Raw genomic sequence first — 14,841 nt, forward strand, 5'->3', positions numbered from 1 at the left:
AGTTTAGCATGATTCCACAGTCTTTCCATTCTTCTTTGTTGTAGAAATTAAAGACACATCAACTATATCAACCACAATGCAACTCAACTTTACATAACCCTTTAGATCTGAAATACTGTGCAGTAGGATTGAATCTATCAAAAATGATGGTTTTGAGTTATGACTATGTGTGTTTAACAATGGTTAGTCAATCAGTTGAGAATAAGAAAATTGTAATGGTTAATATTTTTATGACATTCATTATTTATGTTGTGGTTGCGCGAGAGCCTGTCCCAATTGACATTGGGCAAGAGGAGGCGTCAACTGTAATACGTAAGTTATTCAAGCCTTCAATGCAGAGCAATGAAGCAAAGGAGTGAACCATCATCTTATAAAAGGTTTAATGAAACAATAGGAAAAAAAATGTTTTCATGTAAATTATTTTTTATTACCCCCTAAATGTTTGTGGACATATACTGCTTAGTTATTGTTTGGCTTGCACCTCATCCTGAGAAGCTAGTGGACACAAAACCTAACAAGGTAACATAATTCAGCAAGATAATAAATTGCGAAGGGCAAGTGAGCGGCGTGGGAGGGATGCATGCCAGGTTGGTAGAATAAATGCTTGTGGAGAAAGAGGAGTGCATGGGTGAGTGTGAAGTCAAAACAATGCGCAAACCCAGAAAACTAGGTGAGGAGAGTGTCAGTGGAAATTCCAGCGTACATCTCTCAAGTGTGGATAGCAGATGTGTAAAAAGTGAAAGGGCTGAGAAGCTGTCAAAAGTTTACATGAAAAATACAGGAGACTTCGGATGCCCCTGATATGAGAATTTTCAGTAGATTATGAAAAACCACTGAAAGATGGAAAGTCTAATACAATGATAATTTGTTTATATTTTTTGTCTGTATTTTTTCCCAGTATTCGATGCTACACAATATATGATCGAGGTTACTGGTATTAAAGCAGTTTATTTTTTAATATTTTTATTATGGAGTCAATGGTGCTATTCTTTTATACAGTAACTGTGTTCATGTGTCTTCTAGTTTGTATTGCTTTCTGCCTTTCATACAGTGACATAGCATAAGTGATATTTTTTTAGTATGTCACTGTAATTACAAGGGTAAAATCTTCTGATTACATTTTGTTCTTGGCTAAGCTTGATTGGCTTTATGAACATTGGATTAAGATTGTTAAATTGTCATGAAATACTGCTGACACATTTATTTTTGATGACTAGGCAAGACTTGGCGCTTGAATTTGGTGCTTGAATTTGGTGCTTGAATTTAGTTTCATGTTGTCAAGGTTTAATTTATTTATACTTATTTCTTCATTTATTTTGTTTTGTTGAGTAAAATATGTTGCAAATAAATCTACTTTTCAAATAAATGAAAAATAACAAGATGTTCAAGAAATCTATCTATCTATCTATCTATCTATCTATCTATCTATCTATCTATCTATCTATCTATCTATCTATCTATCTATCTATCTATCTATCTATCTATCTATCTATCTATCTATCTATCTATCTATCTATCTATCTATCTATCTATCTATCTATCATCCATCCCCTCTCTCTCTGTCTGTCTGTCTGCCTGTCTAAAGGGGGGGTGAAATGAACTATTGCTCAAATATTTCATGAAATGCTGAAGAAAAACTTTGCATATGCGGAAAGATGTCTGAAATCCTTCAGCTTAAGACATCGGAGGTTCCCTCAGGCAAGGAAAGTTCTATATAAAGCACTTACTGATGAGAAAAGTTGTATATTTTATGCTTTCATACAAACTCTTAAAATGGGGCAACTTATTCTTTCGTCAATTACACTGAGAACAAATATACCGTATCAAAACTGTTGTTTTAGTCTTGACATCAATGTTTACATCTTTCTCCATCTCTTTCACGCAGAGCCTGGTATAAACCGAAACCTGCAGTTTCTCCAGCGTCCTTTGAGAGTAACCGCTCTGCTGGGTTCTGACGCCGTTCTGGAATGTTCTGCCACTGGCTACCCTACTCCAAGCATTCAGTGGCGGAGAGGTGAAGAAGTGATCCAAACATGGTATGTTTGTGCTCTTATTCCACTTGAACCCAACGGGTATTAGAAGTTTCCGAAATGACACACATGGGGTTTGTTATACTCTCATCCCTTTTGGAATTCTCTGTAATGATTGCAGTTATGATTCAAGAATTACATTTATATTAACATGTAAGCTAGGCTCATGCTGATTTTAAAATATGCATTACCGTATTTTCGGACTATAAGTCACGTTTTTTTCATAGTTTGGGTGGGGGGGGCGACTTATACTGAGGAGCGACTTATATGTGAATTTTTTCATAAATTTTCAAAAATAAAAAAATAAAAAAGTGAAACCGTGATGAACAAACCGCGATGTAGCAAGGGATTACTGTAATTTGAATTCCAAGTGACGTCAGCAGCGCGGTGCAGGTGGCTGCCCGGGGACGGGGGATGGGGCTCGGACATGGCTTTTACACACGCCCGGTCCTACTCTACGGAGCTCTCTTCCACCTCCGTGGATGGAAGTCGGGGGCTGGTGCTCGGCCGGGTGGCTGTCCGGGGACGGTGGATGGGGCTCGGACATGACTTTTACGCACGCCCGGTCCTATTCTATGGAGCTCTCTTCCACCTCCGTGGCTGGAAGTGCCACCTCCGGGGATGGAAATCCACACCGCCACACGCCTGGAAGTCGACGCCGGTGCTTGGGTCCTTGTACTTTGGGTTAGGGGTTGTAGGGCGCTACAATATAGTTATATACTAGATCTGTGGAATAACGACGAGGCTGATGTCAGGGCGCACGCGCGGCGTTGTTGACAAAGGATGAGGAATTTGATCGATGGATTTAATGATTTGGAGTGACACAGATGGTTTGATAATATTATTGCTTATATAATAGTTATTTGATATATAATTTATATATCGTTATATGGGCCTGTGGAATATTTTGAAGTGCAAGCGCCGTCAGCGGCGCGCACCCATTGTTGACATAAAAGACTATCGATGGATTTAATGAATTGGAGTGACACAGATGGTTTTATGAACGTGTTATTTATACAATAGTTATTTGAATAACTCTGAATGTTGCGTCAGGCCCATTCTCAGCTCTTCATTTCTGTTTATGTCACGTTAGCATACCTATCGTTTAGCCTGTTGTTGCTTGTTCATGTCCGTTCTTGGTGTTGGATTTTGTCGAATAAATTTCCCCCAAAATGTGACTTATACTCTGGAGCGACTTATATGTTTTCTTTTTTCACGTTATTGTGCATTTTATGGCTAATGCGACCTATATTCGGGAGCGACTTTTAGTCAGAAAAATACGGTAATGTGTGCCGATAGCTACAGACATTTTTTGCTCATCCAGCTTGTTTTGGTAAGTTTTGCTCTGACCAAAACATTGTTTCTGAACTGCTCTAGTTGAAGCAGCGCTAAAGAGAATCAACACTCAAAAACGTGAGGAGTCTTGAGAAATTTTGCAGAGAATGAACTACCTCCAAGGGAGTGTGAGCACCAATGGAAATTTTATCACCGTATTAACAGTTTAAATAATGTTTCCTCATGTCAACCAGTATCCTCCTTTATGAGCCCAAAAATGTAGATGAACAGACAAAACAGAGAACTGTGTGGAATTAGTGCACATGCAACTTGGGATCATAAACTAATGCAAACTCTTTTCCCCCTGTAGGAATAAGAAGTATTCTCTGTTGGCTGGCAGCAATCTGATCATCAGAAGTGTCACCGATGACGACTCTGGCAGTTTCACCTGCACTGCTGCCAACAAGAACAACAACATCACTGCAAGTGCAGAACTGAGTGTGCTGGGTGAGAAACTACTTTTTATCTGACTATATTTTCATTTTATTTTGGATGTTAACATTATGATAAGCTGGGAAAATAGGATATGAATAGAGAAAAGATATGGCGCAAGAACCCTGAACAAGGCATCCCGTAATTTGTTCCAAGACGTATTGCTTTAGTGAATTAGTGTTACATTTTCATTCACATACTCAGTAAAACATAATTTCAGCCAGTGAATTAGGGTTGGGGGGATCAAGGTCTGTTCCCAAGGAGTCCTATAATGGTAGTCCAACAAAACTTACTTCAACGACAATCTTAAAAAAACTCAAGAAATAGTCATGATATCCATCCAGTGAAAGGTTGTTTCACATTTGAAAGCCCCCAAGGGAAGAAACAAAACTAATCCCAACTAGAAACTGTTAACACTTGCAGATCCCTAACATATAACACGAAAGAAACATATAGCAAAAAGTAATCTTTATCCCTCCACCGGGGAAAATTCCTCTTACACTGAAGAATATCCTGGGGGAAAAGAATAACATCCCAATATCAAATGGTGTCATAAAAAGTGTAATGTAAACCTTGTGTTTGCTTCAGGAGGCTATCGTAAATAAAATAAGTTTGCATTTATTGTCTGAGTGCCTCTTGGCTGCTTGTGGCCTTTGATGCATTCAGCATTCAGGTGTACACACACACACGCGCACACACACACACACACACACACACACACACACACACACACACACACACACACACACACACACACACACACACACACACACCTTTGTAATGCTATCACCTCACAAAATAATGTCCACATACACTCATAACTGTGGCTACATTCACTGCTTTAAGTTAGCTAGTACACAGCGGTGTGGAGTACCGGCACTTCTCAAAAACCTCTAGCTACCTGGACTTCACAAACCCACAGTAGTCTCTCGTGTGTGTGCCTTGGGAGGAAGAAAGAGTGAAGAATGTACAATTTTTTGGTATATTCAATTTAACAATTCTGAGAGTGCTGTGCTCCCCAGCAATTAATTTCTGAACGCAAACAGGACAAGGGCTGTGCAGATCGATACAAGTATTGATAGAATCAATACTAATGTGAGTATTGTTAATACATCGATAACAAACAACTGGTATCGATCCTTCACGTTTTTTTCTATGATTTCAGTGATTTTCTAATAATTAATGTTTATTAATTATGATATGAATTATGATAGAACTTTATTCATCCCACAGCGGGGAAATTTACTTGTCACAGCAGCGTACAAGAGTGCAAGAATACAAATGCCAAATTTAAAAAGGATAAATAACAGACAAGGACAAAAACAAGTGCCACGAGTAGCGGTAGAGACAAAACACAATTTTATCAGGCGCCACGCATAATTAACGTTAATTAATGTTATTTTAAGAGTCATAATATGCTTTGTTTGAGCTTTTTTTATTTAGAAGCTTGTTGTTTATTATTGTGGTACAACATAATATATTCTGTCTGAGTGAGAATAGCTTGTTAATGTCAGGTAAACTATCTGCAAGCAGAGTGTGCAATTTTTCCTGATTGGCAGTACAAGGCCAGCTTAAAGGAAACCAAAACAATGGTAAATAAGGTTGCACTAATTATTTTATTTAACGACCAAAGCAAAACAAGCTAAGATAAGGTGTCTGGACAAGAGACAATTTAAGTGAGGCAGAGAGAGTTTTTTGTAAAAAGGTCTCTTTGAAAGTGAATTGTTAAACATAGTCTGACAGACAAATAGATAAAAAATATAGTATTGTCTGCACTATAAGGCGCACTGGTTTATAAGGCGCGCCTTCATTGAATGTTTTATTTTAGAAATATTTTCATATATAGGGCACACCGGATTAAAAGGTGCATAGAATAGAGGCTACTTCATCTAACTGGGGTTGCGTTATGCATCCACTAGATAGAGCTGTGCTAAAGGGAATGTCAAACCAGTCAATGAGGTATTCAGTCAAACTTTATATACAGCAAACATTATATACACTACGACATACAATACAAAAATTGCACAATAACACAACGTTGTTCCAACTATAATGTTCATATTTACATATCCCTGTCCACAAATTCCTCAAACTTTATTTACGGCAAACTTTATTTACGGCAAACTTTATATACAATACGATATACAATACAAACATTGCACAATAACACAACATTGTTCAAACGTTAATGTGCATATTAACATACAGTATCTCACAAAAGTGAGTACATCCCTCTCATTTCTGCAATGTTGTAATTATATCTTGTCATGGGACAACACTGTAGAAATGACACTTTGATCCAATGTTAAGTAGTCAGTGTAGAGCTTGGATAGCAAAGTAAATTTATTGTTACTTCAAAGTAACTCAAAATACAACAATGAATGTGTAAAATGCTGGCAACAAAAGTGAGTACACCCCAACTGAAAACCTCAAAATTAAGCCAAAATTGTGACCAATTAGGCATTTTTCCTCCCTGTGTAATGCGACTAGTTAGTGTAACGAGGTGTTAGGTGTGATTGGGGATTAGGTGTGTTAAATTAGGTATTTTCATTCTCATACTGGTCACAGGAAGTTCAACATGGCACCTCATGGCAAAGAACTCTCTGAAGATCTAAAAAAATAATTATTCCTCTACATAAAGATGGCCTAGGCTATAAGAAGATCACCAGCACTCTGAAACTGAGCTTTAGCACAGTGGCTAAGACCATACAGCGGTTTAAGAGGACAAGTTCCATTCAAAACAGGCCTCGCCATGGTCGAACAAAGAAGTAGATTGCACTCGCTCAGCGTCATATTCAGAGGTTGGCTTTGGAAAAAAGGCGTATGCGTGCTGCCAACATTGCTGTAGAGCAGGGGTGTCAAACTCATTTCTTTCGCGAGCTGCATTGCGAGTAAAAACTGGTCAAATATTTAAAAATATATATATTATTAAAAGTGAAGACAATTTGCAATTCTAGTAATGAGACACGAATTTGATGCACAATTTGTCTTCGCGGACCACATAAAATGATGTGGCGGGCCGTATCTGGCCCCCGGGCCTTGAGTTTGACACCTGTGCTGTAGCGGTTGAAAGGGTGGGGGGGTCAGTTTGTCAGTGCTCAGACCATACACTGCACACTGCATTCAATTGGTCTGCATGGCTGTCGTCCCAGGAAAAAGCGTCTTCTAAAAAGAGATGGACAGGGAAGCTCGCAAAAGGTTTGCTGAAGACAAGCAGACTAAGGATATGGGTTACTGGAAGCATGTCCTGTGGTCTGATGAGATCAAGATAAACATATTTGGTTCAGATGCTGTCCAGCGTGTGTGGTGGCAACCAGGTGAATAGTACAAAGACAAGTCTGTCTTGCCTACAGTCAAGCATTATGGTGGGAGCATCATGGTCTGGGGCTGTATGATTGCTGCTGGCACTGGGGAGCTACAGTTCATTGAGGGAACAATGAATGCCAACATGTACTGTGGAGTACTGAAGCAGAGCATGATCCCCTCCCCCCGTAAACTGGGCTGCGGAGCAGTATTCCAACACGATAACGACCCCAAACACACCTCCAAGATGACCACTGCCTTCCTAAAGAAGCTGAGGGTGAAGGTGATGGACTGGCCAAGCATGTCCCCAGACCTAAACCCTATTGAACATCTGTGGGGCATCCTCAAACGGAAGGTGGACGAGCGCAAGGTCTCCAACATCCACCAGCTCCGTGATGTCATCATGGAAGATTGGAAGAGGATTCCAGCAGTGGCCTGTGAAGCTCTGGTGAACTCCATGCCTAAAAGCGTTATGGCGGCGCTGGAAAATAATGGTGGCCACACAAAATATTGGCATTTGGGTCCAATTTTGACATTTTCAGTTGGGGTGTACTCACTTTTGTTGCCAGCATTTTACACATTCATTGTTGTATTTTGAGTTACTTTGAAGTAACAATAAATTTACTTTGCTATCCAAGCTCTACAGTGACTACTTATCATTGGATCAAAGTGTCATTTTTTTCAGTGTTGTCCCATGACAATATATAATTAAAACATTGCAGAAATAAGAGGGGTGTACTCACTTTTGTGAGATACTGTATCCCTGTCCACGAATCCGTTGAATTCTTCCTCTTCCGTGTCCGAATTGAAGAGTTTTTTTGAACAGTTGAACGACATACAATACAAACATTGCACAATAACATGACATTGTTCAAATGTCAATGTACATATTTACATATCCCCGGACACAAATTCGTCGAGTTCTTCCTCTTCCATGTCCAAATTGAACAGTTGGGCGAGTGTGGCATTCATTATGCCCGGCTCCCTCTCGTCATTATCCGTGTCAGTGTCGCTGCTATTCCCTGGCAGTTATTATTCCTGCCTTCGTAAAAGCTCGGACCACAGTTGAGATTGATATATCAGCCCAGGTGTCCACAATCCATTGGCAGATAGTGGCATGCGTGTCATTTTGGCATCTTTATTCACACAAGTGGTGTTGTTGGACAAGGAGGAGTAAGCACAGTATGAGTGTTTACCGCTATTACTTTGGTGACGCCCCTGACCACGGTTGCCGAAAGGCTGAAAGCGATGCGACCTTATAATTTACTAGTCGTACTGAAACATTTTGGTAGAGCGCTGTGTACAACCAGTATGGATCAACAAATTCACCAATTGATCATTAAATAAGGCACCCCGGATTATAAGACGCACTGTGGTTTTTTGAGTAAATTAAAGGCTTTTAAGTGCACCTTATAGTGCAGAAAAAACGGTAACCAATTAACTGATGATATGGAGTTAATTGTAGAATTTTTATAGACAAGAGATTTTTGACAAATGGGAAAAAATGAATTAATATTTTCAACACCTTGTCAGGATTTCTTGGGTCTGTTTGCCTCAGGCACATGAGCCTGAGGCAAATTTGCATTCATGCAATTATTGTTGTTCATAACAGTGATTCAAGGGCTACAATGCTTTCAGGTCGTGTGTACCATTCGACACCTTTAAGTTCCTACTCGTTGAGAGTGTAAATTGTTGATTGTCTTTACATGCTTTGTCAGTCAATTAAAAATGTTGTCTCAGTGTCCCACCAAAAATAATAATAATAATAATAATAACAATAATAATAATAAATTATATTTGTAACGCACTTTACATTTGGAGGAATCTTAAAGTGCTACATGGCAAGTAAAAACAAGAAAACAAAGCAAAGACAAGTATAAAACAACTGGACGACAACCAGGATGCGGAAAACAGGATTACGGAAATGCTAAAGAGGTGAGTTTTAAGTCCGGTTTTGAAAGAGTCAGTGGATTGGGGTGCTCTTAGGTGGTCGGGGAGGGAGTTCCACAGTGTTCCACCAATGCTATTAGCATGCACTCACTTACTGCGTGCTACGACTGTGTTGTGTTCATTATGGGTATGGAGATTTAAATATATGCCTACAGATGTTTTATCACATTTTTCTTAACCATCCATATTAATTCTGAGAGGAAAAAGAAGATGTACTGTATGTGTACTGTCATGGAATGAGTGGGGCAGGGTGACCAAATGCAGCCAGGACCAGGGTTTATTGAAGGGAAGGGGGGAAGATGAACAAGCAGAAAGAGGCTCACGGACAGCGAGTGGGAAACAGAATTCCACTCAGACCAAGAATAGACTAGGGAGAGGGTCTGACCGAGAGCCTCCACATGAGACCTGGGGGAAATAGACGAGCAGTCACTACAGGCACGGACACAAACGGGAAGCAACAGTAGACAGCAACTGAGAGAAACACACGGGCAAAGTTTAAATACATGAGGTAACAAGAGGGAGCAGGTGACAGTCATTACAGTGATAAAATGGCTGAGGAAAGTTGCCGGCTGAGCGAGCGTCCTTTGACGCGGACGTAACATGTACACCAGCCTCCATTCAATGTTGCCATTGAGTAGCCTCCATTCAATGCTCTTATGACGACAGCTTATTACATAATTATTTTATGATTAGTAATGTGGTGAGTCAGCCTCAAATAATTTGCCTTTCAGCAAATAGATGTCTCATTTTCATCCAACCATCTATTCATCTATTTTCTGGATGTGCTATTTGGGGTCATGAGGAAGATGGAAAATATTCCAGGTGACTGTGGATTAAAGGCAGGCAGCACCGTGGATTGGTCACCAGTCAGTAAGTGCCTCTTCAGGCAAAATAAACAACTAATAATTATTAATTGCTGCTATGTATGTTTCCACCCAAAAGGACAAGAGACAACAGTTAAGCAAGCTACACAATAATTACGTTAAGATTTCCCCTTTTGGTGCATAGCTAAACTTGGATCAGCATTGCAGAAAGCGTTGCAGCATTGCAGAATGATCAGATCACGTGTCCAGTTAACTAAACAACACAATTAAAAAAACTGTTTATTTCCCTACATTTGTTTGCGCAGTCAAATGAAGACTTTGGAACGGGATTGCAAAGATATATTGAATTAATGTAACCAGCAAAATACAAATCAGCCTGTTCATAAATCTCTGTTGAAAGTGTATACTGGAAAGGTCATAGCTTTTCCTGGGCTTTTGTCCGCCTTGGCCGACGCTGTTCGGGCAGGTGTGTCAACAAGCAGAGAAAAATTAAAAAGCATTTCTCATTGTAAGAATTAAAAAGTAAAATCTTCATTATTATTGCAAGTGTTAGAACAAACGCATGCCTCCTCTCAAACAGCCACCTGCTACTGTGAAATGCCCAGGGCTGCCATTTGAGAAAATGTGTCTCTGTAATGTTTATATAAAATGTATATTATGGACGAAGACTATGATAAGAAACTTACAAAAAAACAAAAACGTGAATTTACATTACAACTTCAATCAAATAGCGTGCGAGCACGAAAATCAAAAAGTTGAACTTTCTCAGCATGTATTTGACAATGTCACCAAACTTTGCCTGCATGAGATTTAACTTTAAATTGAATGCAATTGCAATCAAAATTATCTCATTTGTTTCCACGAACAGAGATGAAATCAAATAGAAACAGCTGCTGTTTGTTCTACTCTGGAGAAAATTTTCAAATTAACCTTCGGTTGTTTGCAGTTTCCCCCCAGCTGGGCCTCTCCACTCTTCTGTCCTTTCATGTCTTTGTCTCAGCATCCTCTTCGAGTGCGTCTGTGTTCCATCACATTCATATTCTGTTTACACGCGCCTGTCATCAATCGCTCCTTGCAAACACAATCATGTTATTTTCAATAAGAAACAACAGCATCAATCTTTTGAGAGTAATTTTCTGAGTCAGTCGTGTCAACATTAGTGTCGTGCAATAAAAGGTTAAGAATTTTAAGGATCCAAAACATTGCATCCTGCCGCGTCTTTAAAACATACTGTTTTATAGACATTCAAAACGTGAACAACATGGTTGAAAAGGTTAATCTGAAGGTCATTCTTTTGAAACTTTAAAGTTCATTTCCAGGCAAGGATTCAGAATTCAAAATGACTTGGAATAGAAACTTCTCACAGCATGAAAATCCAACATATCTAAAAAGATGTCCAGACGTCAGTAACTAAAGCTGAGCATACATTATGTGAATAATTTCATGCTCAATTCTAAGTGACTGATTTACGACTCTGGACTGATTTCAAGTTTGGTCAAGAGCTATTTTGTGTATAGGGTGATACAGGCGACAATTTAGAACTCGTTGGCTTGTCAAAAATTTGGTCAGTGCCAACAGTGATTTTGTACAGTGGAAGCTGAGTCAAGACTGGGTTCGTCCATCTCCGAGCTGGTCCCTTTCGCTTAAAAAGTTGGTTAATAGACAGATAAATGGATACTATAAAGTTATTTCTATATTAGCTTGGTCTCTTTCTTTGGTCTCAATGAATAGCTTTGTTCAATATCCTAGTCTGTAGAAAACGAAAATCCCTTCTTGATTTCAGTGTGTTTCTAACATCAACAGGGTTAATGTGCAACAACTCAAATATACTGCATGAGCATTCAATTTGTTTGACTCTCCTAGACGTTCCGTTTTGTGTGAGCAAGTTACTCGTTAGCTTTGACCTTCAGTTGCAGGCGATTAATCTCATGCATTGTCAGTTGGACTTAATAACTGTATATTGTAAAATGCATGCACGGTGCAAGCTGCAACTTTACAAGCAGTGCTCTGTAGTTCTCTGGTTTCTCTTATCTCACATTATAACATACTGTAAATTCACTGAGCGGTGCAAACAGCCTGCTAGTTTTGACCACGCTAAACCCAGCGTGACACATGATACACATCTGCACTGGGGATGTTAGACCTTGTGTTGGTAGTTTTCGCAGATGCATACAAGAGTCGCCTACGATGGGGCGAAAGGCCGATTTGCTCCAATGTAGGAAGATTCATTCAGGTCATTCTCACTCACTTTAAATGATGTGCACTCACGTCTCACATGGAGAAATCTCTGTGCGGAAAAGGATTTAGCAATCTGTGTATGACCTGAGCATTGTCACCACACTTGGCCAGAGTGGCAACAGTCAATGTAAGCGATAATGTTAGCGCACAATATACATCTATCGCTCATCCCCGATCAAATTAATCAAAATTGCGGCCGATGTACTGTGCCATGCTCAGAAGTGGTCCCAAGATAGACTGACTTTCTGCCACCAAATTGTCAGGTGACCCAGGTGCATGTCAAAGGACAAAAAACTATTGTGCCCGTACACCCAGTATGGTGCAAGGCTGGCTTTCTGCCAAATTGGCAAACAGGCACAGCGAGCATTGTGCTTGCACGGAAATTTGAATATTGCACCATTCCTGCAAGTGGTACTGCAAAAATAGAGCCCTTAGTGATTTCCCATGAAATAACATAAGTCACCAAAGTCCATTTTCTGTACCGCTCCTTTTAAGCATCATGCCATGGCATGCATAACTACACTCTGAATGGACGTAAATTGTGGATGTAAATTCATCTCACACCACCTGTACAAAAGACAGCTATGTAACCCACTACTAAAAGTCGCTCGGAGTACAAGTCGCATCAGCCATAAAATGCAAAATAAAGAGGCAAAAAACATATCTAAGTGGCACCGGAGTTTTAGTCGCATTTTGGGGGAAATTTATTTGACAAAATCCAACACTAAGAACAGACATGAACCAGCAACAACAGGCTAAACCATACAGTATGCTAACGTGACATAAACACAAACGAGGAGCTGAAAACGGGCCTGACGTAACATTAACAGTTATCCAAATAACTATAACATAAACAACACCTTTATCAAACCATCTGTGTCACTCCAAATCATTAAATCCATCAATCGAATTCATCCGCCGCACTGCTGACGTTGGACTCGTCGTCAGTTGCAGTTCAAATTATTCCACAGGCCCATATATCCATCCATCCATCCATTTTCTGAACCGCTTAGTCCCCACGGGGGTCGCGGGCGTGCTGGAGCCTATCCCAGCCGTCATCGGGCAGTAGGCGGGGGACACCTTGAACTGGTTGCCAGCCAATTGCAGGGCACACAGAGACAGACAACCAATCGCACTCACACTCACACCTAGGGTCAATTTGGAGTCTTCAATCGGCCTGCCAAGCATGTTTTTGGAATGTGGGAGGAAACCGGAGTGCCCAGAGAAAACCCACGCGGGCCCGGGGAGAACATGCAAACTCCACACAGGGAGGGCCGGAGGTGGAATCGATATATATATATAACGATATATAAACTATATATCAAATAACTATTATATAAACAACATTATTATCAAACCATCTGTGTCACTCCAAATCATTAAATCCATCGATCGAATTCTTCATCCTTTATGTAAACAACGGCGCGTGTGCGCCAAGCCGCTGACATCAGACTCGTGTCAGTTGCAGTTCAAATTATTCCACAGGCCCATATAACGATATATATAAACTATATATCAAATAGCCATAAGATAACAATTCTATCAACCCATCTGTGTCACTCCAAATCATTAAATCCATCGATCGAATTCTTCGTCCTTTATGTAACGCAACGCCATGTATGCGCCCCGCGAGTAATCCCTCGCTACATCGCGGTTCGTTTATCGCAGTTTCACTACATCGTGGATTTTTGTATTTTGAAAAATTGTGAATAATTACTCGTATAAGTCGCTCCTGAGTATAACTCGCCCCCCCCGCCCAAACTATGGAAAAAAAAACGCGACTTATACTTAAATATGATACTTCATGACAAAAACTTGGAATGTTTGCATTGTTTGGACTGTCTATATTTATCATATGTAGGGCATATTTTGCCCCGGTCGTCTCGCACAAAGCACAGTCTGTGTGCATGAGTCGAATTTTCTTTCTTTTTGTATTTTCCTAGATGTTACACAGGTAGAATTGGGCATAAGGGGGCGATTGTGTGGTTGAGTGCCATTGTGGGATTGAATGGAGCCCGTGTCCAAACCAATTTTTGGGAGTCCCCCCAATTTCCAGTACAATCAGGGTGGTTGTAGTGCACACAGTGCTGATAATACATAAGCAGAAATAGGCTCGCTGGGGTCTGTGCATGACATTGGTGCAGGCAAAGTCCATTTTTCTAGTTGAGCTGCAAGATCTCCCTTTGCGGAAAAATTCACCAAATTTCAAATCAACCAAAATCATGTTATACCATCTACGCCACATATTAGACTTGTTCTGAGTTGGTCTTAGGTCTGGTCTACACTCTATGAATATAGAGCCCTATTTATTCTATTCATATTAAAATGGACTATATATTCAGTTCAAATGTTATGAGATGAGAAATATTTCAGTTTTCCAATTGTGAAATTATTGAAGACTTATTATTTTTTCATGGCATAAGTTTTTTTTTCAATGTCATCCAAGAAAGCTGTCCTCTGGCATGTATCATATGGAATTGTTTTTCTCTCAAGTGGCGGCCGTTAAAGACTGATGGTTCGCCGTAGCTTAGTGATAATATTTGTATACTCACTCCACAAGGCAGTGACCATGATTAGATGATAAGGATAATGGATGTACGTTATGTCCTATAATAATGAGAGCGACCCGGCTCATTAGGTAGTTCCTATTAGAAATCTAATGAACCCAGAAAAAGGCAAACAGAACTAGCACAGGTACTATTACTCATGTCACCGCCCGATTCTCTTAA

General features: G+C 39.9%; 1 protein-coding gene across 6 annotated transcripts in view; it reads left to right on the forward strand.

Moving 5' to 3' along the window:
• dcc (DCC netrin 1 receptor) overlaps window positions 1-14,841 on the forward strand; it is a 249,177-nt gene that overhangs the window by 73,194 nt on the left and 161,142 nt on the right. For all 6 annotated transcript variants that reach the window (XM_088391100.1, XM_088391099.1, XM_088391101.1 and 3 more), the window contains exons 4-5: window positions 1,886-2,036; window positions 3,676-3,812. In XM_088391100.1, the coding sequence (XP_088247226.1) occupies window positions 1,886-2,036; window positions 3,676-3,812 (288 nt within the window). The remainder of the gene's footprint in view (window positions 1-1,885; window positions 2,037-3,675; window positions 3,813-14,841) is intronic.

This window comes from Syngnathus floridae, chromosome 12 (assembly GCF_059516105.1).
Source record: "Syngnathus floridae isolate MCC-2025c chromosome 12, RoL_Sflo_1.0, whole genome shotgun sequence".
NCBI lineage: Eukaryota > Metazoa > Chordata > Actinopteri > Syngnathiformes > Syngnathidae > Syngnathus > Syngnathus floridae.